Source organism: Oncorhynchus tshawytscha, linkage group LG06 (assembly GCF_018296145.1).
Source record: "Oncorhynchus tshawytscha isolate Ot180627B linkage group LG06, Otsh_v2.0, whole genome shotgun sequence".
In the NCBI taxonomy this organism is placed as follows: Eukaryota; Metazoa; Chordata; class Actinopteri; order Salmoniformes; family Salmonidae; genus Oncorhynchus; species Oncorhynchus tshawytscha.
Window position 1 is genome coordinate 63,815,037 of NC_056434.1, and position 27,345 is coordinate 63,842,381.

The window sequence follows — 27,345 nt, forward strand, 5'->3', positions numbered from 1 at the left end:
TGACACTGGCTGCTCCGCTAATGTTGAATGTGCAGCATGCCAGCTATGTGCATGTGATGGATGACTGAACTGCATTTCCCCCCTCACTCACGAGTGCATAACACAGCAGATAGTGTGGAGGCACAACAGCCTGCCAGACAGGCTGCCAGCAGAGAGAGAGGGGAGACAAACTGGGGTAGGCAGAAGTACAAAGGGCTGGATTCAATCCGTAGTGCCGAAGATCGGACGTTTTTAGGAAATGTTCAATAGAGCCGAGATATGCATTGTTTAACGTGAATGCAGTCTCCGTGAAAACACTGGTTTTAAATTTCAATCCCGCTATAACGCCGATCTTCTACGGATTGAATCCAGCCCTTAGTCAACCAGCGTTGCAATGCAGATTAATATTGTTTCGTTTCCCTGGTTAGTGTCTCTAAAAATTGACCAAGGTAAAACAAATGTTTTTGATAATGGTGGGCCTATGTGTCTGGCAATAGTAAGAGATGCGTTTGTGGGTAAATGTAGTCAAGTGCATTTGACAACGAAATCAGGGTTTTTTCTTTACTCGGGTAGAAAATAAGCAACATGATCACCCAGTGCCACGTGCATTCTATCAGACAGTAGAAGTGGGGGGACTAGGGAGTCATAAAAAGGGATGGCTGGATGACACTGTTGGACGATCTAGAAGACATTGCGGAAGAAGAGACCGTGGGCCCTGCCCATGTTGGCCTCCGTCCCCAGACGGTGACCCATCTGCCAGGACGGCTCATAAGTCCCCGGTCCTGGAGTCCTCTGCCAAACAAGGTCAACAAACAAACACTCACTGAAAAAAGCACAGCTAGCTCGGTCTTCACATATCATTACTGTGGGAGATAGAATAGCATAACATACCAAGCATTAAAAATGACCGTCTCTGTTTACATTTTTATAACTATCTGAAGTGACATTATGCTTAGGAGAGTGCGACTACTCTCAATGGTGATGAAGGTGACTCTGTGTGTGTGTGTGTGTGTGTGTGTGTGTGTGTGTGTGTGTGTGTGTGTGTGTGTGTGTGTGTGTGTGTGTGTGTGTGTGTGTGTGTGTGTGTGTGTGTGTGTGTGTGTGTGTGTGTGTGTGTGTGTGTGTGTGTGTGTGTGTGTGTGTGTGTGTGTGTGTGTGTGTGTGTGCGTGTGTGTGCGCGTGCGTGTGTGTGTGTGTGTGTGCGTGAGCTCGTCACTCACCGAGCGCACACTGTGAAGACGGGGCACAGTGGATCTGAAACAGGACGTGACTCCTATGGTCGGGCCCGTCTTTATGTTGTAATGTCCAGGAGCAGGGCCCTCTCTCTGAACACAAACAGGAACCATTTGATTCACTATTTACAATAGGCCAATTCACTCACACAGGCAAAGAAAACTGCTCAGAGGGACCACGGTTGAATGGTTGTCTTGAGGATTATTTACTGGCACGAATCCCGATTGCATAATTATTCAAGGTCTAAAGCTGGAAGTTGGATCAGTGAGGCAGTTCATATTGTATGGCTTATTTATACTTGATCCACGGCATATACGTTATATGAATTCCGTGAGGTTCAAACTACTTTATTTCAATAGCTTCCAGCTCTCATTTTCCCCTGCTGCCCACTAACACACGGTGTTGGCCACAAGCAGAAAATAGCACACAGCCTATCCTAGCCTTTCCTGTTCCTGACATAAAACGTTTTTACGTCGCTGAGCCGGTAATCCATCCCCAGCCCTCCTGATGCGGTGATTCATAGCACAAAGAACGAGAGAAGAAGAAGAAAAAAAAGCAGGCTTTCTATGTCCCTGAGCTCAGACTAGCTGGCTATAGCTATCATTATTTGCCATTTGATTGCGCTGGGCAAGTTCACTTGATCCCCACCCCCCACCACCACCCCCACCCCCGCCCGCCTGCCTGCCTGCCTGCCTGCCTGCCTGCCTGCCTGCCAGCCTGCCTGCCTGCCAGCCCTCAGGGGAGCTGATCTGCGGCGAAGGTGTTAATGCAGGTGTATTTCACAGGAGCTTTTAGAAAGGACACAGAGGACCAAAGCACACTCGCCTGCCCATGATGAGCTGTCCTGGTGATCTGCCTCTGTGCAAGGCGCCTGGCCTACTTTTCGCCGCTGTCGGAGCGAGCGCCACATTCTCCCGGTGTGGCAGAGATAACTGGCCCATGCCACACATTAATTATGTGTGTCAAGAAGGACCATGCCGCAGCGAAGGTCCTCGACACCTCTATTCCCATAGATACGCCACGTGTGCATAGTGCAGATACCCCGAGCTGTTCTCTTCGACCACAAAACTTTATCAGAGGCCATGGCCAAACAATAAAGATTTTATATAGATGATACCAGATAGGAATAAATAAAATAAAGCGGAAATAAAGTCTCCAAACATGGTTTGTTCGGAGTTGCATCTGCACAGACACTGCACAGTGCACACAAACAAATCTGGGGCACATTTAGGCCCGAGGATGAAGAAATTAAGTCAAATCACGAGAAAAAAAACAACCCCCCTCTTTGTTGAGTTTGCAATGCCTTAAACCCTGGGGATATTTCTATGTGAATATTTGAAAATCTATTTCACATTTGGAGCCTGCAAAGAGAAATCACAAAAAAAATCCTCCGTTGCTCATTTCAATGAGATTGATAGGGATTCGCTGGCTGACTATTTTCAGTGTAAAACATTAAGACTGTGACCCTTGACCCCCTGATATATGGCGAACCTGCTTCAATTCGTCAAGCAGACAGCTGTCTGAATGGCTGTGGCTACAAATATGATTGCCACGGGACTTGTTGAACTGTTTAACCTTTGACAATAAACTTGCTTTGGACTAGCCCTGACACACCAGTAGCGGTGAAAAAAGCTCCCTACTACATAGTAATGGCACCCTTGAGATGTCCCAACACATTTCCTTCTCTGTTAACGCGAGAGAGCTGCCAACACTGCTCAAATATGTGCGGACGCACTTGCTGCACACTGCAGCACACACAGTGCAACCGAACATGAAACATTAATCAACACAGTGCCATAATAGGCATCAAACGCAGTCAGAGATAATATACCGTAACTTCCATAACATACTGTAGGTCTCTAACAGACTCGGTTATGGGTGTCATAACCAAACCGACTGAAACACGTAGGTCTGCAGGCCCTTGTTGGCAACGTAATTGGCTTAGTCATAGCTAGTGGAGACTAGATACTCACAGGCAGAAAGCTGGCACGCTGCACTGCCGAACGAAACATCACGTGTCTGCAAGGAGAGAAGAGAGAGAGTGGTTCGAGAGGAGAATAGGTGCTGTAGAGAAGAGGCCAGACCTGTTGTGTGGTACTGGAAAGGAGAGGTCAGGTGGTTATTTGTACAGGAAAAAGATATCAAGGGGATGATTCATATATCAAGGAGATGAATCAGAGGCAGTCTGCTTGCTGTGATTCAAAGGATGAGTTGAAAGTGTAAAAATGATGATAGATTGTGCAGGACAGGTGCTTACTTGCAGGGTATCTTGGGCACTGGTTTCTGGGTCACATTGTAGTGGCATGGTGAAAGGTCTATTTCCTGGACAAAGATGGACAATATAAAACATGCAGGTTAAAATGTCAAATAAAACTGCATTATTAGAAGATACATGAATGCTGATAACAGCCCCTTCTCCACGCCTCCCCATCTCCTTTCCCCCACACCACCTCCCCTGGTCCCCCTCCTCTTGTCCCCTTCCCATCCTCTCCCCACCTTGTCGCAGATACCCAGAGTGTAGTTTTTTGGGCGGGGGCAGCTCTTAAAGGAGTAGGAGGCCTGGCATTGGAGGGCCTCCTGGGTGGAATCAGTGAAGCAATAGGCTCCCGGCAGCAGTAAGTCCCCTTTACGCATCTGCATCTTGGTGTCTCTCCCCGTACCCTTAAAGCCATACGTCCTATGGACCGGGTTCAGACCAGCCTCCTCAATGAAGTCCCGGATGTGGTAACTCCCAGGGATGGGCGTATCCTGGAGGGATGCGAATGAGAGGAAAATTTATTTTTTGAAAAATATCTCCTGCACACATGATTTCCCACATATACAGGAAAAGGAGATTGAGAAGGCATTTTTGGACAGCATCATCTTTAAATGCACTGGATAGAGAGTTTTATCTAATCTTTTAATATTACATAAATTCTACATAATTCCATAATCTTAATAGTAGAACTGTGTGAAGATGCTTGACTGAAACCAACTGTTGTTGTTTCCCCTCTGAAAATACCTACTTTCAAAGTACCCATCCACCATCTGCCTCTGTCACACTGGTCCCCTTTCTCATTGCCCTGTAGATGCAAGATAGACCAAACAGTTAAAAAGGCTTGTTTATGGACTGTATTTTTAGGAATACGTGACAAAATAACCAACTTAATTTATTTCTACATCTACCTCTACATTTTAGTGACATTTTAGTCATGAATACCTATAGCTACTGTATTTCTTTGCCAAGAGACTGAATCCAACTTCAATGTACAGTCATAATATCCTATGACTGCCAACTCCTCCTGACTGCAAAGATGATAACACTTCACAGGCTATTTCTGCTCTCAACAAACCTCTTTTCTCATGACAAAGATACAAAATAACACTGACTAGTATCAAGCTTACCCTCTCCTCTGTCCTGCATGATGCACCATCGCGGGATATGTCACTAACTTTGGACATATTTTTTCCTACGGTCATTGTTTTCCCAGTACTGTGTGTATGCACTTCGCCGTCGGCTGTTTGCTCTCACAGAGATAAAGTTACAGCTTCTCAGACCGTGACTGTTACTAGTAGCAGCCCCACCAACAATCCATTTTTCAACAGGCTGACACTGTGAGATGCAGCAGACACTGTGTGACCCAGGTCAAAGTTTAAGATGTTGATAATGACACAAATTAATATTGTCATAGTTACTGTGCCAGAGTTCCCTTTGTAACGTCACACAGGCCTACTGCACGACCAGGTTAAAAATGTGTCATAAATGGTTTCCTAGTGGCATGTCACAATAGGATAATATGTTATGGTGTGACAATTATCTTTAAGCTACTTTTTGGCAGGTTAGTTGTAATCCCATCTGGATTTTTAAATAAGTGTGAATGGCTGTGCTTAGACAGTCAGCCCAATTCTGATATTTTTTTCACTAATCGGTATTTTGACCAATCAGATCAGCTCTGAAAAAGATCTGATGTGATTGGTCAAAATACCAATTTGTGAAAAACAGATCAGAATTGGGTTGCCTGTCTAAACGCAGCCACAGAGTATCCGTGAGAATGAGTGGTATGCAGCTATTACTAGATGCATAGCGCACTTCTACCCAACAAACTTGGGTGGTCATATAGACACATCATGTATGTATGAAAACCCATCGTAAAATAAAGTTAGTAGTTCTTATTAGACATTATATCAGATTTCTTCTCAGAGGGTTATGGCCAGGTTGAATAACTCAAGTAAGGGGCCCCCTATATTATAAGCACTTGTCTCTAGTGGCCTAGTCCAAACTTTCTTCGCCTCATAGCACATACAGCTGAGTGATATGCAGTGTAAGTGCTGTGCAACACACTATGAACCAGAACTAAAAAACATAATCTAGATTGGAGAGCCTGCTAAGATATTTGTGGGAGCAGAAGCAAAATGTTCTGCCCCGTTGCTAAGCTACATGGAGCATATGATTTCAAGTAGCCAGGAATTCATGTTTACACTGCTTGTCAAGGGAGTCTCATGTCATGTTTCAAGTTTCATGTTTTTAATGTCACATGCACAAGTACAGTGAAAGGCCTTTATTGCAAGCTCTAACCCCAACAATGCATTAATCAATAACAATGTAAGACTAAAAATAACAAGGTAGAACAAAAACACACAATAAGAAATAATATAAGAAATCAGAAGAACACGATAAAGTAAGTAAACATACTATACACAGGGTCATTTCCAGTACCATATTTACAATGTGCAGGGATACTGGATCGATAGAGGTAGATATGTATAGAGGTAAGGTGACTAAGCATCAGGATATATGAGAAACAGAGTAGCAGCAGCCTATATGATGATTGTATGTGAGTGGGTGTGTGTAGAGTCAGTATAAATGTATGTGCGTTTTATGTGTGTGTGTCAGCAAATTATAGAGTGAGTGTTTGTATTTGTGTTGGAGTATCAGTGTGCATAGCGTGTAGGGCCCTATGAGTGGATAGATGTAATCGGTGTGAAATGGCTAGCTATTTAGCAATGCGCGCTAACAGTGTTTCAATTGGTGATGTCACATGCTCTGAGACCTTGAGGAGGCTGTTTCCCTTGCTCTGCAAGGGTTGCGGTTTTTGTGGGGCGAAAGATAACGATGCTTTGAAGGTGACTATTGTCACTGGGGCAAGGGGAGGGACGCAAGACACACTGATACATAGAGACAGTGCAAAATCAAGAATAAAATACAAAGGTCAACTCAGATAGTCCTTGAAGCTATTTAGTTAGCTACTTAGCAGTCTTATGGCATGGGGATAGAAGATGTTCAGGAGCTTGTTGGTGTCAGACTTGATACGCCGGTAACCGCTTGCCTTGCAGTAGCAGAGAGAACAGTCTATGGCTTGGGTGGTAGGAGTCTTTAACGATTTTCCAGGCCTTCCTTCCACAACACCTGATATAAAGGTCCTGGATGGCAGGGAGCTCGGCCCCAGTGATGTTATTCGGCAGTCCGCACCACCCTCTGTAGAGCCATGCGATCGAGGGAGGTGCTATTGCCATACCAAACAGTGATGCAGCCAGTCAAGATGCTCTCAATGGTACAGCTTCAGAACTTGTGTGTGATTTGGACACCGAGGAACTTGAAGCTCTCGACCAGCTCCACTGCAGCCCCGTCGATGTGGATGATGGTGTTGTAGTCGTGAGTGAACAGGGAGTACAGGAGGGGACTAAGTACACACCCCTGTGGGGTCCCCGTGTTGAGGGTCAGTGTGGCGGAGGTGATGTTGCCTACCCTCACCACTCGGGGTTGGCCCATCAGAAAGTCCACAATCCAGTTGCAGAGGGAAGTGTTCAGTCCCAAGGTCCTAAGCTTGGTGACGAGCTTGGAGGGGACAATGGTGTTGAACGCTGAGATGTAGCCAATGCAAAATCATTGTCATATAGGTATTGCTCTTATCTAGGTGGTTGAGGGCAGTGTGGAGTGCAATTGAGATGGTGTTGTCTATGGATCTGTTGGGGCAGTATGCAAATTGGAGTGGGTTTAGGGTGTCTGGAATGATGGAGTTGGTGTGTGCTATAACCAGCCTCTCAAAGCACTTACGGATGCTACAGGACGGTAGTCAATGTGGCATGAAGCCTTAGAGTTCACCCTGGAATATCATCGGGCCTGCGGCAGTGGCGGTTGGTGCTGTTTAAGATGAGGGAGGATGATATACAGTGGGGCAAAAAAGTATTTAGTCAGCCACCAATTGTGCACGTTCTCCCACTTAAAAAGATGAGAGAGGCCTGTAATTGTCATCATAGGTACACTTCAACTATGACAGACAAAATGAGAAAAAAAATCCAGAAAATCACATTGTAGGATTTTTAATGAATTTATTTGCAAATTATGGTGGAAAATAAGTATTTGGTCACCTACAAACAAGCAAGATTTCTGGCTCTTACAGACCTGTAACTTCTTCTTTAAGAGGCTCCTCTGTCCTCCACTCGTTACCTGTATTAATGGCACCTGTTTGAACTTGTTATCAGTATAAAAGACACGTGTCCACAACCTCAAACAGTCACACTCCAAACTCCACTATGGCCAAGACCAAAGAGCTGTCAAAGGGCACGAGAAACAAAATTATAGACCTGCACCAGGCTGGGAAGACCGAATCTGCAATAGGTAAACAGCTTGGTTTGAAGAAATCAACTGTGGGAGCAATTATTAGGAAATGGAAGACATACAAGACCACTGATAATTTCCCTCGGTCTGGGGCTCCACGCAAGATCTCACACCGTGGGGTCAAAATGATCACAAGAACGGTGAGCAAAAATCCCAGAACCACACAGGGGGACCTAGTGAATGACCTGCAGAGAGCTGGGACCAAAAGAACAAAGCCTACCATCAGCAAGGGCCTTGAAGATGAAACGTGACAATGATCCCAAACACACCGCCCGGGCAACGAAGGAGTGGCTTCGTAAGAAGCATTTCAAGGTCCTGGAGTGGCCTAGCCAGTCTCCAGATCCATAGAAAATATTTGGAGGGAGTTGAAAGTCCTGGTTGCCCAGCAACAGCCCCAAAACATCACTGCTCTAGAGGAGATCTGCATGGAGGAATGGGCCAAAATACCAGCAACTGTGTGTGAAAAGACTTACAGAAAATGTTTGACCTCTGTCATTGCCAACAAAGGGTATATAACAAAGTATTGAGATTAACTTTTGTTATTGACCAAATACTTATTTTCCACCATAATTTGCAAATAAATTCATAAAAAATCCTACAATGTGATTTTCTGGAATTTTTTTCTCATTTTGTCTGTCATAGTTGAAATGTACCTATGATGAAAATTACAGGGCTCTCTCATCTTTTTAAGTGGGAGAACTTGCACAATTGGTGGCTGACTAAATACTTTTTTGCCCCACTGTATATATTTTTTATGAGCATGGCCTTATTTCTATATCAGCATATTGGATGACTGTCAATCGCTAGGTTTAGGCTACTACATGAATTGTAGACTGTTCTCTCTGCTACCGCACGGCAAACGGTACCGGAGTGCCAAGTCTAGGTCCAAAAGACTCCTTAACAGATTCTACCCCCAAGTCATAAGACTGCTGAACAATTAATCATATGGCTATCCGGACTATTTACATTTTTCAACAGAATCGGCATAGTGAATACACCGCTGATCACACACAAACACAGTTCACTTTCATAGCAGCCACATAAAAACATGATCACTGCTCGTTGAATATATAATTTGCAACTATCTATGCACTCTCCTCTCACCTTTTCCCTTCAATTGTGGACTTCAATGCACAACACATCAGCTGTCTGTGACCAGTTGAAAAAACCTTTCCAAACCTTAATACTTGGTATTTTAATATCATGACCGCTAACAGCCACACACAGCCTACATGATTGTCATGTCATAGTCAACATACTAGCACTAACACGTTAGTAACCCCGCTACAATCATGCAGTACGGTGTAGTCAGAAAGCAGTATATCAGTTACAGCGGCTGGCCCCAGTGGCAATAAATTAATAAAACCAAAAGCTTCCTTTGACTTAGAGTTCCACTGTTGGCTATCCACTAGCTAAGTGAAAGTTTAAAAAATACAACCAAGCTCTCTCGCTATTGAAATTTTCACAACTGCTCAAATACAGTCTTTCTCTGAGTGAAATAATCACAATTTATGCACTGCAGTGCTAGCTAGCTTATGCTTTCAGTACTATATTCATTATCTGATCCTTTGAATAGGACATGTCAGTTCATGCTGCAAGAGCTTATGCTGCAACGTCCTCCTGAAGTTGTCATAATTAGTATGTAAGTCTACGGAAGGGGTTGAGAACCATGAGCCTGCTAGGTTTCGTATTGAAGTCAATGTAACCAGAGGACAGAAGCTAGCTGTCCTCTAGCTACACCATGGTGCTACCCTACAGAGTGCTGCTGAGGCTAATGTAGACGTTTATTTCAAGTGTTATTTGGTGACAATTATATTTGGTATAGTATTCTCTAAAAAGGTTAACTTTAGTTTCTCATTTATGAAATTCACTGATGGTCCTCTCCGTCCTCTGAGGAGCCTTCATTTGCCCACGGCCTTGGGGGGGTATTGACCCGATTAGACTTAACTTACTTTGGCCTCGGAGAGTAAGATCACCAAATCTGGGTCGGCACAATGTTATGAGACTAAAAAAGGAACACACGATCCAATGTTTAATCTTGTCAAATCTGTCAAGACCATCTGCATCTCATTAAACTGGATAACAAGTCACACATTCAACACCTTACTGAGAAGGAAAAACAAGTTGATCATTTTTAGAGCCGTTCTCACCATATACTACCCTCTCAAGGTGAGATACACAGGTGTCAAATGCATTTTTGTGCACTTTGTCATAATACTTAGAACATACTTTTGAGAACCCTGAGTAATCCTATTGCCTTGCTGGCAAAGAGCAACCTTTCCATGCCCACTCAAAGTGCTGTATGGTAATTCCTGATTGACCGTTAACTAGAACTTCAGTAAGTCACCATGCAGGGTGACCAGTACAGAGGATCAAGAAGCACAGGTGAGTTACACAATAGCTTTATTTCATCGTCAAACTTAGCATCTCTGCAAATTAACAAGTTCAACATTTAACAAATGAGCTCTGTTCCATTTACAGCCTTAGTGCCAACATGCATACCTGCGATTCAAGCATCTCATGAAGACTTGTGCCAAAGACACGAGGCAGCGTGTCTGCCTAGTACCAAGCCATTATGATCAGATAATGCTGCCAGTTAGCAAAAGACCTGGACAGTAAATTGATAAACTAATAGAGATGATCCATCAAGTCAATTTATTTTTAAAGGACTACAAATTTGATCAGAGCTCAGCTGAAAGTTAAGAGGCATTGTGCTCATGGAATTTACCTGATCACTTTAGTAAATATCAAGGCCTATGCAAAATTAATGTTTATCAAAACAAACAGCTTTCCTTCATACAAAAGATACTATTACACAACGGCAACAATCCATTACGGTTGAGAAAAGACAATTTTCAAATCTGGGTAAATTGTAAATTTTATTGGAAAACAAAAATATACAACTTGGAATGGATTATTTGAAGCATGGCCAAAGGCCATAAAAAAGTAGTGAGTAAAACATTAAAAAGCATAGTAAGATTAAAACAAAGTAATTTTCTGGTAAAGAACAGCAGATACAAAAAGAGTTTAAGTGTACCTACAAGATACACCTGTGTAGTTTAAAATTCTTTGCAGTAGTGCAATGCTGAGAGATTTCCATATACACTTTGTCCGTAGTCCATGCAGTGTTACTCCTCTAGGCCATTTCCATGGCAACATAGCTGCCCCAAGTGACAGGTCACCAATGTTGCCACGCGTCCAGAACGGAGCCGACGTGACGATTCTAAGCGCTCGCCAACCCCTGGGGCTGCGACAGGCACCCATTTGTACAACCACACCGTCACTCCAAAACACGAGGACAGCAAAAGAAAGGGACATGGGGACTCGGAGCCTATGCAGTTTACATGCAGTTCCTTTGGACAGCAGGGAGGGGGGATATTAAGATTTTACAGATAAATTCCACAGAAAAAAAAGGCAAGTTATTTATACAACATCTGTACAAGGCCTTCACTTCGCCGTCATCATTTGTACGAACTCTGCAAGGGAGAGAAATAAAGAGCCAATGTTACTCTTTCTATGTCCAAAAGTGGGTTCTTCCACCTGTTTAATTCATAGTTTGTACCAACCTTCATAATTGACCTGGCCATCTCCATCAATGTCTGCTTCTCGGATCATCTCGTCAACTTCCTCATCGGTCAGCTTCTCCCCAAGGTTTGTCATCACATGGCGCAGCTCAGCAGCACTTATGTAACCGTTCCCATCCTAGAGCAGAGCACACGTTGGTTGAAGAGCACTAACCCAAACGTTGTCAGGACGAAGGCAGATGGGAGAGTTACCTTGTCAAAGACACGGAACGCTTCTCTGATCTCCTCCTCGCTGTCTGTGTCCTTCATCTTTCTCGCCATCATGGTCAGGAACTCTGGGAAGTCTATCGTTCCATTACCTGGAGAGGGAACAAATGGGCTTAAAGAATATCTTGTGTGTAGTGCCATAAGAGGTGTTGCGTCAGAGCTGGCTCCTCACCATCAGCGTCCACCTCGTTGATCATGTCCTGCAGCTCAGCCTCTGTGGGGTTCTGGCCCAGAGAGCGCATCACGGTTCCCAGCTCTTTGGTGGTGATGGTGCCGTCGCCATCCTTATCAAAGAGCGAGAAAGCCTCTTTGAACTCTGCAGAGAGAGAAACAAACAGTGAGGTCCCCTGTTGGCAGTTCAAGAGGAAGACGTGACACAGGAAACAAAGATCATTTGAGGGGGGGGAAGAGAAAAAAAAAGGCACTATTAAAAACTCAACATTAACAGGGAGAATGTTCTGAATAAATATCAACTCCTTGAAAACTCTGCATCAATACACCCCACCCTGAACCCTGTCAGCTCAACACCCAAAACGTAATACATCACTCATGTTCCAGATGACAAACCAGCTAGCTGCATTACCATAAGCGTTTGGGTGTTCCAACACAGACTGCGCCGTTTGTTTACACACAAAGGACCGACGGCATGAACAAACAGCAAAGGCAGGATTGGAAGCAGAATGAATGACAAGCTGTTTGCCAGGAGCTTTGTTGAGCAGTTGCAGCATGTCAGAGTTGTGAAAACCAAGACGTGGCCTGCAGTTGAAAGTACTTTGTGATAGAGGATATTTCTTTGTTGCAGGGGTACTGGGTAATAAATACTTTCTGCCACTGTCAAGAAATCCTTATGGGTCTACAAACAGAAACACCCTAATTGCCTCCACTATACCAAACAGAAAAATAAGCCTAAAAGTTAGTGAAGCCCTTTGAAATACACTGTAAAAGACAGTATGTCAGGGGACACTTTCCTACAGATTACAATTTTCAAATGATGCTCTAGATAGGCAGCATGTCCTCGGCAAACACCATGAACCAGGATTTAGACTTTGAAAGCTTACACCAATAGGGATGTTAGTGGTTAACCACTGAAAAATACATTTGACCAGCCATGCTTATCAGCCTATAGGTTATTTTTCATAATTGTGGCATTAAATTGGCACGTGTGTATTTGTTAGTGGTCATGCATTTTATTTACCACACGCAAACAGAGCCTAGTTTGAAGAGGAATAGCCTATGATTTGTCCAACAGCTCGAGTAGCTCCTCAAAATGCCTACTGGGGTGAAATCTGCTTTTGTAAGCCCAGTCATTGCACAACAAATAATTTAAAATGCTATCACGTGTTAACTTGTGGCCACGATTATAGGACCCATTTTTACTTCTGAATGTCAACTCGTAAAGCAACCCTCCTAGTCAAATGCACAGGCTACCATGCGAAAATCCATCCATAGAAACAATTTTATAGACTTCCTCATGCCACTACCAGCAGGTCTGTCCTGTTATTGGTAGTTTTTTCTCTTTTCTTTCATAGTTATTAAAAAACCATCATAGTTGCTATTAGATTCCACCTCTTCAGTAGACTCATCTGTAACTGCTAGCATTAGTCACAATTTAGACCAGGGTTCCACAAGTTGCATTTTTGGCAATGTTTGAAATTTACAAATTGCATGCTCAATAATAGCCTTGACTGTAAAACAATAGCCAGCACGTTTCCATTAAGCTCTTAATGAAAAACGTGCAGTACTTGTATGCATGCATAGTATCAGGGGAAGAGGAAAAGGTTGACTAACAGTCCGTTTCTACAGCCTTATTTTGAGTCTAAGCAGTTAGTAGTGTAAAGAGAAGCACATTTTACTGCTATGAAATAAATCCGTCAGCATTTTCTGAAAGCTGAAGACCAAAACAGGTGTCATGGCAACTTAAGTGGCTAGTGAAGTGAAAACCACTACAACCGAGGCATGACTTCACCATGATTCATCACTGTCCTGGAGGGGAGCCACTACAGGGAAATCTCAGAAGACCACACCAGTTTAAGTTCCTCGATACCGGCATTTATGGCAAAAGTTTATTTTTACTGGCGGAAAAGGCACGATTGTCAGCATTCCTGTCATTAACTAGCTAGCCGCATTCCATGCAACAGCGAGAGGACACACCCATGTCAAAGGCTGCCGCCAGCACAGTCTGGCAGTTGTTCAAGGCATGGGACCTTATGATCACTTTCTGATTACACAATTTGTGACATGGAAACCATAAAAATGCAAAGTGTGTCACGTTCCATGAGTGAGTCCTGTAGACTGGGGTTTAAGGCCTGTCTAATTCTTGTTTTATGACCAGCTTGTCCAACGAAAGCCTTAAAAGGCAAAAATATAAATCCAATGCCGGGTAGGTGGGGGGAGCCACAGTGGGCCACGTGTCAGGGTAGGGACCAGATGAATACAATGCTGTCTTACCGGCAATCTGCTCCTCTGTTAGCTGATCAGCCTGGGGGGAAAGGAGACGGAATTTAAAACTGGGCCACATGTGAAGTAGCTAAGACTAGTTGACTACTGAGTCAACTTTAACGTTAGCTCTGGCCATCTACGAAGTTATGCTGCAGAAAAGTCACATTAGCCAACATTCAGAAATATAGCTACTGCTAGCTATGAAGCTAGAACGTAACTAACATGTCTTATCCAGCTTGCTACCCAATGCCAGAAGCAACCTTCAACCATAGAATAACTTTAGCATGATCTATACTTCAACCCTTGAGTGGCTGGGTTAGTAGTTAGCCAACTAGCTATAAAACACTCCTGGAAACTAAGTAAAATAATCACATTTTTGCTGACTTGCGAGAGCATCGCCAAGGTTCACGGAAACATTAGCTAACGTTACTTTAGCTACGTTAAGTTAGCTGTTCTATCGGCCGTGATCCATATGACGTTAGCTAGCTAGTTGCAGTAACTGTTAAAGTTATCTAGTTACTGTAGCTAACATCTCAAGTAGTTCGCATGTCAGCCAGGTACTCCTATTTGACCTAGCCAGGTCGCTCTCGTTTTGATGCCTACAAGGTTGATTACATTGTACATGAAAGCGTTACCTAGCTTCAGGAAATTGGCGGCAATCTTTGCGAACGTCAAGTATTTTCTAACCAGTTAGCTGGCTAATAACAATCAACATTGCACAGTGACTACCAGTTTGTATAATACTAAGATATTAGATTGCTTTAGTAACTGACTCACGACAACGCCGGTAACTATGAATTAATTTCCGCGGCGACAAAACAAGGTTTGGCCATTCAAACGCAGTATGGCTGTCAAGCAACCACTCATTTGTCAAGAAAAAGACGTAAGGATAAACACTGAAACATAAACTAGAAATAACGTGATTTGCTTCACTTACCATTGCGATATACGGAGTAACAGCGGGATATAGAAAACAATTTTTTTTGGTCGCTAAACTTGCAACCTCGCCGAACGCACTGTCTGGCAGACAGTTTGACTCGCCTTTAACGGTTGTTCTTTAACTCCTCCCCCATGTGCTATCCCTCCGCCAACTTCGTTTCTCGTCATTTTCTCAATTAGTAAAATCACGCATTTATTAGCATTCAAAAATGGTATGAAATGTAAAATGACCTCGACTCTGTAAATATTTCCCCGATATTAATTTATATCCCAATATCTAAACAAAAAAGTGCCTGTAGCATACTGAACTAGCTAAGTGCGCATGTATACTTTCTGCTAGTCAGTGAAAAAGTACAAGACGTAGTTGGATGAAATAGCTAGCTCTGATTGGTGGGTTTGTACCTGCAATGCGTCACTGCTTGGATTTGGTCTGCGGCTGCATTGTAGTCCACACAGACATGGAATTGCCACGGGCACAGCATAGAAGTGTAGGAATGATCTCGTAGATTGAATATCATACATAAGGCTGTAGATGGAAGTGACATGCATTCCGTTTCAGAGAGCAGCTCATTATAATATACATTGCACAGACTCCATGATCCACTTTTTCTGGTGGGGACCGTTTTCAAAAAAGGTAGTGCCACAGCTTTCAGAATCAACACATTTTATTATATTTTATTGCATCTCCAATTCAGTGAAACATGTTGGGAAAGAGATTCTAGATCAGGGGTGTCAAACTCATGTTGCGCTAGGATGCCGCATCAGGTCTTTAACGAGGTCTAGAGGGCTGCACTGAAAATGTGTTATATTTCCTCACTGTCAAAATTTCAACCAACACAAACCCCTCTCTCTAATATAGCCCCACCAAGCCAAACAGAACTGACTCCAACCACACATGACCATCTTTTCCTCTTTATATTTTATTTCGTTTTCACTTAACTTATATTTTAGATAGGCTACTACCTATCTTTAATTTCCCTACTTTACATTTATTTAGGGCCTACAACAACTATCTTAAACATGCTATTTATCCCTTTAGCACTAAACTGTGTGGTAATTAATATAACTAACCCTTCCCCATATTTGCTACCCTTACCCTAATACAGGTTCTTATCCTCTAAACCAGTGGTTCCCAAACTTTTTATAGTCCCGTACCCCTTCAAACATTCAACCTCCAGCTGCGTATCCCCTTTAGCACCAGGGTCAGTGCACTCTCAAATGTTGTTTTTTGCCATCATTGTAAGCCTGCCACACACACACTATATGATACATATATTAAACATAAGAATGGGTGTGAATTTCTCACAACCCGGCTCGTGGGAAGTGACAAAGAGCTCTTATAGGACCAGGGCACAAATAATCAATCATTTCTCTTTATTTAGCCATCTTACATATAAAGCCTTATTTGTTCATCAACAATTGTGAATAACTGTCACAGCCGTTAAAAGAAGAGGACCAAGGTGCAGCGTGGTGAGCGTACATACTTTTAATAGTAGATGTTGCCAACAAAACAATAAACAATACCAAAACAAACCGTGCCGCTTAAGGCTATGTGCCATCAAACAAAGTTAACGTCCCACAAAGAAAGGAGGGAAAAAGGGCTACCTAAGTATGGTTCCCAATCAGAGACAACGATAGACAGCTGTTCCTGATTGAGAACCATACCCGGCCAAAACATAGAAACATCAAATCATAGAAATCGAAACATAGAATGCCCACCCCAAATCACACCCTGACCAAACCAAATAGAGACATTAAAAGGCTCTCTACGGTCAGGGCATGACAATAACTCACCTCAGGTTAATGAGAAGGGTGTGCTTGAAAGGATGAACATAACTCTGCAATGTTGGGTTGTATTGGAGAGAGTCTCAGTCTTAAATCATTTTCCACAAACAGTCTGTGCCTGTACTTAGTTTATGCTAGTGAGGGCCGAGAATCCAATCTCACATAGGTACGTGTTTGCAAAGGGAATCAGTGTCTTAACAGCGCGATTTGCCAAGGCAAGAAGCTCTGAGTGCAGCCTTATCCAGAAATCTGGCAGCGACTTCTGATTAAATTACATTTTCACAGAACCGCTTGTTGCAATTTCGATGAGGCTCTCTTGTTCAGATATCGGTAAGTGGACTGGAGGCAGGGCATGAAAGGGATAACGAATCCAGTTGTTTGTGTCATCCGTTTCGAGAAAGTACCTGCGTAATTGCGCAACAAGCTTACTCAGGTGCTTTGCTACATCACATTTGACATTGTCCGTAAACTTGAGTTCATTTGCACACAAAAAAATCATACAATGATGGAAAGACCTGCGTGTTGTCCTTGTTAATGCAGACAGAAAAGAGCTCCAACTTCTTAATCATAGCCTGAATTTTGTCCCGCACATTGAATATAGTTGCGGAGAGTCCCTGTAATCCTAGATTCAGATCATTCAGGCGAGAGAAACTCGTCATTATGCATGCGGTCAGACAAGTGAAAAAATGTGTCAATACTTCGCCCCTTGATAACCAGCGCACTTCTTTTTGTATGTTGTAAAAGCGTTACATGGTCGCTGCCCATTTCTGCATAATGCAGAAAATACATGAGCGTTCAAGAGCCCTGAATTAACAAAGTTAACCATTTTCACTGTAGTGTCCAAAATGTATTTCAAACTGTCAGGCATTCCCTTGGCAGCAAGAGCCTCTCGGTGGATGCTGCAGTGTACCCAAGTGGCATCGGGAGCAACTGCTTGCACACGCGTTACCACTCCACTACGTCTCCCTGTCATGGCTTTTGCGCCATCAGTACAGATACCAACACATCTTGACCATCAAAGTCCATTTGATGTCACAAAGTTGTCCAGTACTTTCAAAATATCCTTTCATGTTGTCTTGGTTTCCAGAAGAGGATGTCTTCCTTAATTGACCCCCCCATAAACGTAACGGACATATACCAGGGGCTGTGCCAGGCCCGCCACGTCTGTTGACAGATCCAGCTGTAATGCATAGAATTCACTGGCTTGTAAGCGAAGCAGTAATTGTTTCAAAACATCTCCTGCCATGTCACTGATGCGTCCTGAAACAGTGTTGTTTGATGAAGATATTGTCTGTATAGTTTTTTGGTATTTTCCCCCCAGCATTGTCCCAGCCATAGCCGCGGCAGCAGGAAGAATTAAGTCCTCCACAATGGTATGGGGCTTGCTTGTCCTAACCACTCGGTAGCTCACCAAGAGACTTCTGTTGCTTTTATACATGTTTTACTACTCAAAGTTGTCTTTATTCTCGCTCAAAAAAATCCTGTGGCTTATTTTTCTAATTGTCATGTTTCATTTCTAAATGTCTGTGCAAGAGTGAAGGTTTCCCGCGAGAGAGTAACGATTAATGTGATTGGATGTTAATTATTTGACTAGGCTACCTGTATATGACATTGTGTTGTTATTTTGTTGAACACTAGACGGTTGAATTTTATTTTTTGGAAGTGAAACGAGGCTACTCAGGCAAGAAGTCCTGTTGGAAAATATAAATGTACCGTTTGAAAACGTGAAGAAAAAAACATTGAAAAAATATTAATAATATGTGAATCATGTTTTAATGTGAATCACATTTTTATTTGACGTACCCCCGACGGCATTGCGTGTACCCCTAAGGGTACCCCAGTTTGGGAATACCTGCTCTAAACCTACCCCCGCCCGTTACCCCAATCCGGTCCATGTCCTCTCCCCCACCCCTCCCTATTCATCTAATATTATTGACTTTATAATCATCTACTATCTTTTATCCTTCTAAAGTTTGTTTAAAATAAAATCATGTGGTTCCCAACCAGGGGTACTAGGACCCCTACGGGGACTTGGTCTATCCACAGGGGGTACTTGAGAAGACTCATGAGACCATGGGCCTATGGGTAAAATGCACATGAGGGGGTATTTCAGGGGTACTCCGGGCAGAGCAAAATTCAGTTGGTGGTACAGTAACCGAAAAAGGTTGGTAACCAATGCCCTAGAGCACATTTAAAATGACATTTAAAGACACATTTAAGCAGAGAAATGTCTTGATCTAACCACGCCCTCCCTCCTTGATCCTTGCATCTTCCTCCCACCCAAGAGAACTACATATATATGGACAGAAAAGAGCAGCTCTGCTATCCCATCAGGCCCAGTTAGTCTTAAATGTCCAAATTGGCAAAATTGGCCATCATTTTTTGAATTTTCTATGCTCTCTGACTGTCTAGATTTCATTTCAGTGATTATTAGCGAGCTGGAAACATTATGAATGTAGGTCCATTATCATTTCTACACAATTTTTTATTTTTTTTGTCATTTTACAGTATATTGAGTTTGCCCCCCCCCAAAAAAATCAATAATAATAATTGATATATACACACACACACACACACACACAGTGCATTCGGAAAGTATTCCACATTTTGTTAAGTTACAGCCTTATTCTCATCAATCTACACACAATATCCCATGTTGACAAAGCAAAAACTGTGCCACTGAAAAACATCCCCACAGCATGATGCTGCCACCACCATGCTTCACCGTAGGGATGGTGTCAGGTTTCCTCCGGACGACTGCACCGCATTGAGGGGAGGATGGATGGGGCCATGTATCGTGAGATCTTGGCCAATAACCTCCTTCCCTCAGTAAGAGCATTGAAGATGGGTCGTGGCTGGGTCTTCCAGCATGACAACGACCCAAAACACACAGCCAGGGCAACTAAGGAGTGGCTCCGTAAGAAGCATCTCAAGGTCCTGGAGTGGCCTAGCCAGTCTCCAGACCTGAACCCAATAGAACATCTTTGGAGGGAGCTGAAAGTCCGTATTGCCCAGCGACAGCCCCGAAACCTGAAGGATCTGGAGAAGGTCTGTATGGAGGAGTGGGCCAAAATCCCTGCTGCAGTGTGTGCAAACCTGGTCAAGAACTACAGGAAACATATGATCTCTGTAATTGCAAACAAAGGTTTCTGTACCAAATATTATGTTCTGCTTTTCTGATGTATCAAATACTTATGTCATGCAATAAAATGCTAATTAATTACTTAAAAATCATACAATGTGATTTTCTGGATTTTTGTTTTAGATTCCGTCTCTCACAGTTGAAGTGTACCTATGATAATAAATTACAGATCTCTACATGCTTTGTAAGTAGGAAAAAAATAAAATTAAAATAAAATAAAAATAAATCGGCAGTGTATCAAATACTTGTTCTCACCACTGTATATACAGTGCCTTGCGAAAGTATTCGGCCCCCTTGAACTTTGCGACCTTTTGCCACATTTCAGGCTTCAAACATAAAGATATAAAACTGTATTTTTTTGTGAAGAATCAACAACAAGTGGGACACAATCATGAAGTGGAACGACATTTATTGGATATCTTTAAGAAATGGCTTTCTTCTTGCCACTTCCATAAAGGCCAGATTTGTGCAATATACGACTGATTGTTGTCCTATGGACAGAGTCTCCCACCTCAGCTGTAGATCTCTGCAGTTCATCCAGAGTGATCATGGGCCTCTTGGCTGCATCTCTGATCAGTCTTCTCCTTGTATGAGCTGAAAGTTTAGAGGGACGGCCAGGTCTTGGTAGATTTGCAGTGGTCTGATACTCCTTCCATTTCAATATTATCGCTTGCACAGTGCTCCTTGGGATGTTTAAAGCTTGGGAAATCTTTTTGTATCCAAATCCGGCTTTAAACTTCTTCACAACAGTATCTCGGACCTGCCTGGTGTGTTCCTTGTTCTTCATGATGCTCTCTGTGCTTTTAACGGACCTCTGAGACTATCACAGTGCAGGTGCATTTATACGGAGACTTGATTACACACAGGTGGATTGTATTTATCATCATTAGTCATTTAGGTCAACATTGGATCATTTAGAGATCCTCACTGAACTTCTGGAGAGAGTTTGCTGCACTGAAAGTAAAGGGGCTGAATAATTTTGCACGCCCAATTTTTCAGTTTTTGATTTGTTAAAAAAGTTTGAAATATCCAATAAATGTCGTGCCACTTCATGATTGTGTCCCACTTGTTGTTGATTCTTCACAAAAAAATACAGTTTTATATCTTTATGTTTGAAGCCTGAAATGTGGCAAAAGGTCGCAAAGTTCAAGGGGGCCGAATACTTTCGCAAGGCACTGTATATATATATTCAGTATACACACACATCCCCCCATGAACTCCTCACAAGTTACATCACAGAGTTGGTTTACTGTTTTAAAGACCATGAACTCATTTCTCCAGGGTTCCAATCAGGCCCATCCATATTAACCTCTAACCTACCATCACCTTTGATTCGGAACAAGTCTACAGGGACCCAGGGGGAGCGAGAGGGCATGTCACCAACCACCACCCAGCTGATTCTACAAATGTATGGGAAGCACTAGATGGGATAGAGATGGAAAAACATAATGGTGTGACTGTGCCCACATTGTGGCCATTAATATCTTTGGTTTGCAATAACATAATTGCAGCATTATAAATTAAACAATACTTAACCAGAACATCATTTGTCACACCGAGTTCCTTTAAAATACGGAGGCAAACATTTTCATCACAAAGTTTATAAACGCCTCATATGGTGCATTTTCACACCGAAACACACTCACACACAGATCCCAGCTTATCTGGTTCTTGTGACAGATTTAAGCCTTTGCGCCGTCTCCTTCTGATTGACATAATCTGCACTGAGAGTAAAATCCTGTTGCAGGAAAAGACCTTTCACTGAATACACATGTTCCAGATTAGGTAGAGAAAAGCCTGGGAGGTGACATTGAATCTGCTCACAAGATCACACATCACATCTACAACTAAAGCTCTGTGAACAGAATGAAATGAAAGACAATAGAGAAGACATTTGTTGCTCTTTCTGCTTTCATTTACAGTATGTCACCAACCCAAAGGGTCTAACAGAGGACTATTAGAGACAACAGGCAGCATTTATGTTCCTTGTCAGGTTTCAGGTATGACTCGGATGCAGACAGTGTCGAAGAAACAAATGTTTATTTCTAGTACAGGGACTGGCAAACAACAGGACAAAGGCAGGCAGAGGTCAGTAATCCAGAGAGGGTGCAAAACGTCCAAGACAGCAGGCAGTCTCAGGGTCAGGGCGGTCAGGGGTCAATAATCCAGCAAGGTATAGAATGGCAGTCTCAGGGTCACGGCGGTCAAAACCGTGAAGGACTAGAAAACAGGTGCAAGAACAGATAGGAGCAGGGGAACAAACGCTGGTAGGTTTCACGAAACAAAACGAATTGGCAATAGACAAACAGAGAATAAAGGTATAAATACACAGGAGATAATGGGGAAGATGGGCGACAACTGGAGGGGGGTGTAGACAAGCACAAAGACAGGTGAAACAAATCAGGGTGTGACATTCATAAGGAAATGATCTCAATGTTTTCTCTAGGAAGCAATGGTGGAAAGAGTACCCAATTGTCATAGTTGAGTAAAAGTAACGATACCTTAATAGAAAATGACTCAAGTACAAGTGAAAGTCACCCAGTAAAATACTACATGAGTAAAAGTCTAATTTGGTTATAAATATACTTATGCATCAAAAGTAAATGTAATTGCTAAAATATACTTAAAAGTAAAAGTATAAATTATTAACAATATTAAGCAGATGGCACCATTTTCCAGTTTTTTTTATTCACGAATAGCCAGGGGCACACTCCAACACTCAGACATAATTTACAAATTAAGCATGCATGTTTAGTGATCAGAGCCAGTAAGGATGACCAGGGATGTTCTCTTGATAAGAATGTGATTTTGACCATTTTCCTGCCCTGCTAAGCATTCAAAATGTAACGAATACTTTTGAGAGTCAGGGAAAATGTGTCAGGGAAAATATGTGGAGTAAAAAGTGCATTCTTTTCTTTCGGAATGCAGTGAAGTAAAAGTAAAAGTTGGCAAAAATATAAACAGTAAAGTAAAGTACAGATACCATAGAAAACGACTTAAGTAGTACTTTCAAGTATGTTTTACTTAAGTACTTTACACCACTGCTAGGAAGAAGAAACTTCATTAGACCTTTGACTGTCAGTGAAAGAGACTGAGAAAGGTGACTTGAGGTAGAGAGATAGATTCTGTTACATTCTCAACGGTTATTCAAATCCTCCTCAGCCTAAGAGTTTCCATCTTCCCCCTGCCTTGTGGTTCCTGTGGGACAGGGACAGAGACAGGTGGCCAGTGGGAGACAGGAGAGCAGCCAAGCATATTAAATCGGGCTATCAGATACTCCCATCCACACTACCAACGCAATTAGCCCTGAGAATCCACAGTAAGCTGACAGCCACTGACTGCTGCACACCTGGTCACGTCTGTTATCACACATCAGATCCCCCACACACACTCACCTGCACAAACACACGTATGTCTATAAAAAACTAGGAATTTCTATTGATGAAAACTTCATTTCATGTGATGTTGGAGCTCCAGTCTGCCCACACTAGTCTCCGCTCAACTCCATCGTAAATCGTGGAGTTGAGTAGAGCCAGCTAACTCGAACATGACTGTTTAACCTCTGCACTCATGTCTGACCTATTATCTCATCTAGCGTATTTTATTTTTATTTTAGCCTTATTTTACCAGGTAAGTTGACTGAGAACACATTCTCATTTAGAGCAATGACCTGGGGAGTAGTTACAGGGGAGAGGAGGGGGGATGAATGAGTCAATTGTAAACTGGGGATGATTAGGTGACCATGATGGTGTATGAGGGCCAGATTGGGAATTTAACCAGGACACCAGCGTTAACACCCCTACTCTTACGATAAGTGCCATGGGACCTTTAGTGACCACAGAGAGAGTCAGGACACCCATTTAAAATCCCATCTGAAAGACGGCACCCTACACAGGGCAATGCCAATCATTGCCCTGGGGCAGTGGGATATTTTTTTAGACTTGAGGAAAGAGTGGCCCTCCAACACCACTTCCAGCAGCATCTGGTCTCCCATCCAGGGACCGACCAGGACCAACTCTGCTTAGCTTCAGAAGCAAGCCAACAGTGGGATGCAGGGTGGTATGCTGCATCTAGAATCCACGGAGTTCATTCGGAAAGTATTCAGACCCCTTGACTTCTTCCACATTTTATTGCGTTGCAGCATTATTCTCCTCATCAATATACACACAATACCCCATAATGACAAAGCGAAAACAGGTTTTTAGAAATGTTTGTAAATGTATGCAAAATAAAAACAGAAATACCTTATTTACATAAGTATTCAGACTCTTTGCTTGACACTTTGAAATTGAGCTCAGGTGCATCCTGTTTCCATTGCTCATCCTTGAGATGTTTCTACAACTTGATTGGAGGAACAGTGTATCAAATACTTGTTCTCCCCACTGTATATATATGTATGGGTTTTATTGGTTGGTTTCAATAGATTTACATGCAATAGTTTACTCATTGTGTGACAACGTGCGTCTAGGTGGTTGGTGTAGGAGTCAGGCGCAGGAGAGCAGGGATGTCTGAGAAGCGTGTTGAATAAGAAAGTCTACCAACACAGGAATGGCACAATCAAAAGGACAGCGCCCTCAACAATAGAAAACCCGTACAAACGTACGGAGGAACAAACAAAGTTCCGACACTCCTATACTTCAGAACCCGTGAAAATAAATAACGGTAATACTTAACTGAGCACCTCACAATCAACAACTAATCCTGCACAAACTTAAGCAGGCAACAGGTTACAATTATACACACAGAAATTAACGCAAATGAAACCAGGTGTGAAAAAGAACCAACGACAAAACAAACAGAAAAGGAAAAAGGGATCGTGATGGCTAATAGACCGGCGACGCCGACTGCCGAGCTCCGCCCGAACAGGGAGAGGAGCTACCTTCCGTAGAAGTCGTGACACATTGTGTGTATATGTCAATCAAATTTTCAATCAAATGTATTTATAAAGCCCTTTTTACATCAGCCGATCTCACAAAGTGCTGTACAGAAACCCAGCCTAAAACGCCAAACAGCAAGCAATGCAGATGTAGAGGCACGGTGGTCAGCTACCAGGGAGGAAACCTAGAGAGGAACCAGGCTCTGAGGGGTGGCCAGTCTTCTTGGCTGTGCTGGGTGGAGATTATAACAGTACATGGCCAAGATGTTCAAACGTTCATAGATGACCAGCAGGGTCAAATAATAATAATCACAGTGGTTGTAGAGGGTGCAACAGAGGGTGCAACAGGTCAGCACCTCAGGAGTAAGTGTCAGTTGGCTTTTCATAGCCGAACATTCAGAGTTCGAGACAGCAGGTGCGGTAGAGAGAGAGAGAGTTGAAAACAGCAGGTTCCGGGAAAAGGTAACACGTCCGGTGAACAGGTCAGGTTTCCATAGCCGCAGGCAGAACAGTTGAAACTGGAGCAGCAGCACAACCAGGTGGACTGGGAACAGCAAGGGGTCATCAGGCCAGGTAGTCCTGAGGCATGGTCCTAGGGCTCAGGTCCTAGAGGGGAGGGAGAGGGAGTACGTGTGTGTGCCTATGTATGTGTGCGTGTGTGTGTGTGTGTGTGTGTGTGTGTGTGTGTGTGTGTGTGTGCTCGCGCGAGTGTGCACATGTGCACATATATGCCTATGCGCTAGCCCAGTAAACTCCCCTTTCTTGTCATGCCACCTCTCATCTGTATGGTATGCATGTGCAATGCTTGACTTGGGCAGGAGCTCACAGGAGCTGAGTATCGTTACCTCTATTGCTTGAGCTCCTGTTCTTCTTACATAATATTACCTCAAAAGTATTGTGGAGCTCCTGCACCTAAATATAAACAGTACCAGCACCTATTTCAGCCAAGTCAAGCATTGCTAGCATGTGTGAATATATAACTGCTCCGGAGAGTGAGACCTTATCTGCAACAGGCAACCCATCCCCGAACACACTCCTCCAGACAGCTGCTCTTGGCAGTGGTGGAAAAAGTATTAAATTGTCATACTTGAGTAAAAGTAAAGATACCATAATAGAAAATGACTCAAGTAAAAGTGAAAGTCACCCAGTAAAATACTACTTGAGTAAAAGTCTAAAAGTATTTGGTTTTAAATATACTCAAGTATCAAAAGTAAATGGAATTTCTAAAATGTACTAGATATCTAGAAGATAGCGAAGGAGTCAGGCACAGGACACAGGTAAGAGTAACAAAACACGGATTTACTCCATCAAAACTTAACAAAAGCCCGTTCCAAACAAGGAACAAAACAGGACTCAAAATCCAACACACCGGAATGAACAAAAGACAATCACGCACAAAACAGAAAGGGAAACCAGAGGGTTAAATAAGAAACATAATTATGAGATGGGAACCAGGTGTGTAAAACAGACAAAACAAAAGGAAAAATGAAACATGGATCAGTGGCGGCTAGAAAGCCGGTGACGTCGACCGCCGCACGCCGCCCAAACAAGGAAAGGGGATAACTTCAGTGGGAGTCGTGACAAACACAGCATTTATGTTTAGTGAGTCTGCCAGATAAGAGGCAGTAGGGATGACCAGGGATTTTCACTCGAGAAGTGTGTACTGGACCATTTTCCTGTCAAAATATAATGAGTACTTTTGGGTGTCAGGAAAAAGGTAAAAGTACATTATTTTATTCAGGAATGTATTGATGTAAAAGTAAAAGTTGGCAAAAAATACAAATACCCCCCCCCCCCAAAAAAAAAAGTAGTACTTAAGTACTTTACACCACAAGCTCTTGGTGACGCACCACAAGATCAGGGTCATGTGTAGGGGAGGCGGGCTGTAGTCAGGGACTCTGGCACTGTGTCCACCACTTCATTTTAATTAGTGTCACTGCTCAATGTACCGTGACATCATGCCTGGATAAAAGTTGTTATTGTCCTTCTATACAAGCTAAACAGTAAGCAGATCCATACATAGCTACCTTTTACAGAGCAATGACTTGTTGTTGTCACAATTGCATTATCATGAGCCAAATCTGATAAGAGGATTTAGCATTGCTGGTATTCCCAAGCTAAGTCAATCATGTTCTGATGAAATGGATATGAACAGTGTTGAATCCAAATGAATCCTTCCAATTCTGTCCATCTGTGAGTATCTTTGTAGCTCAAGTCATCGGCTGGCTTTTTAAAAATTAATCTGAGGTGCTCAGAAGGACACCACCACTTAGAAACTGTCAAACCGAATCCCTGCTGTTGATCTTAGCGCTCAGCTCTCTCTCTCCTCCTTCTGGCGTACCTCCAGGTGTCTGCTGCAGTCAGAGTAGGATCCCTGTTCAAACGCTGCAGCCTTCAGTTTAGCTCCAGACTAAACTATGCAGGATAGAAGTAGGCTAAGTGCTTGTCATATTTTCATCTTCAATGCTTAATTCCATTTATTACAAAGGTGAGTTATTCTGGTATTTCTTCATTCGACCTGATGTTTCTTCATGCACAGGTGTCAGCTGTGTTGCTTGCCATG

At 42.9% G+C, this 27,345-nt stretch overlaps 2 protein-coding genes across 2 annotated transcripts; both read right to left on the minus strand.

Moving 5' to 3' along the window:
- Positions 1–660: 660 nt before the first annotated feature.
- stpg4 (sperm-tail PG-rich repeat containing 4) lies at positions 661–4,272 on the minus strand. Its single transcript, XM_024425385.2, has 6 exons — positions 4,218–4,272; positions 3,709–3,960; positions 3,470–3,534; positions 3,186–3,231; positions 1,170–1,304; positions 661–771 (listed from the first exon to the last, which is right to left on the minus strand). The coding sequence occupies exons 1-6, from the start codon at positions 4,230–4,232 to the stop codon at positions 661–663; spliced, it is 624 nt and encodes a 207-aa protein (XP_024281153.2). The 5' UTR covers positions 4,233–4,272.
- Positions 4,273–10,670: 6,398 nt separating this feature from the next.
- On the minus strand, positions 10,671–15,126 carry calm2a (calmodulin 2a (phosphorylase kinase, delta)). Its single transcript, XM_024424534.2, has 6 exons — positions 14,978–15,126; positions 14,050–14,080; positions 11,774–11,917; positions 11,587–11,693; positions 11,377–11,512; positions 10,671–11,286 (listed from the first exon to the last, which is right to left on the minus strand). Exons 1-6 carry the CDS (start codon positions 14,978–14,980, stop codon positions 11,258–11,260), a joined length of 450 nt encoding a protein of 149 aa, XP_024280302.1. The 5' UTR covers positions 14,981–15,126; the 3' UTR covers positions 10,671–11,257.
- Positions 15,127–27,345: the final 12,219 nt, after the last annotated feature.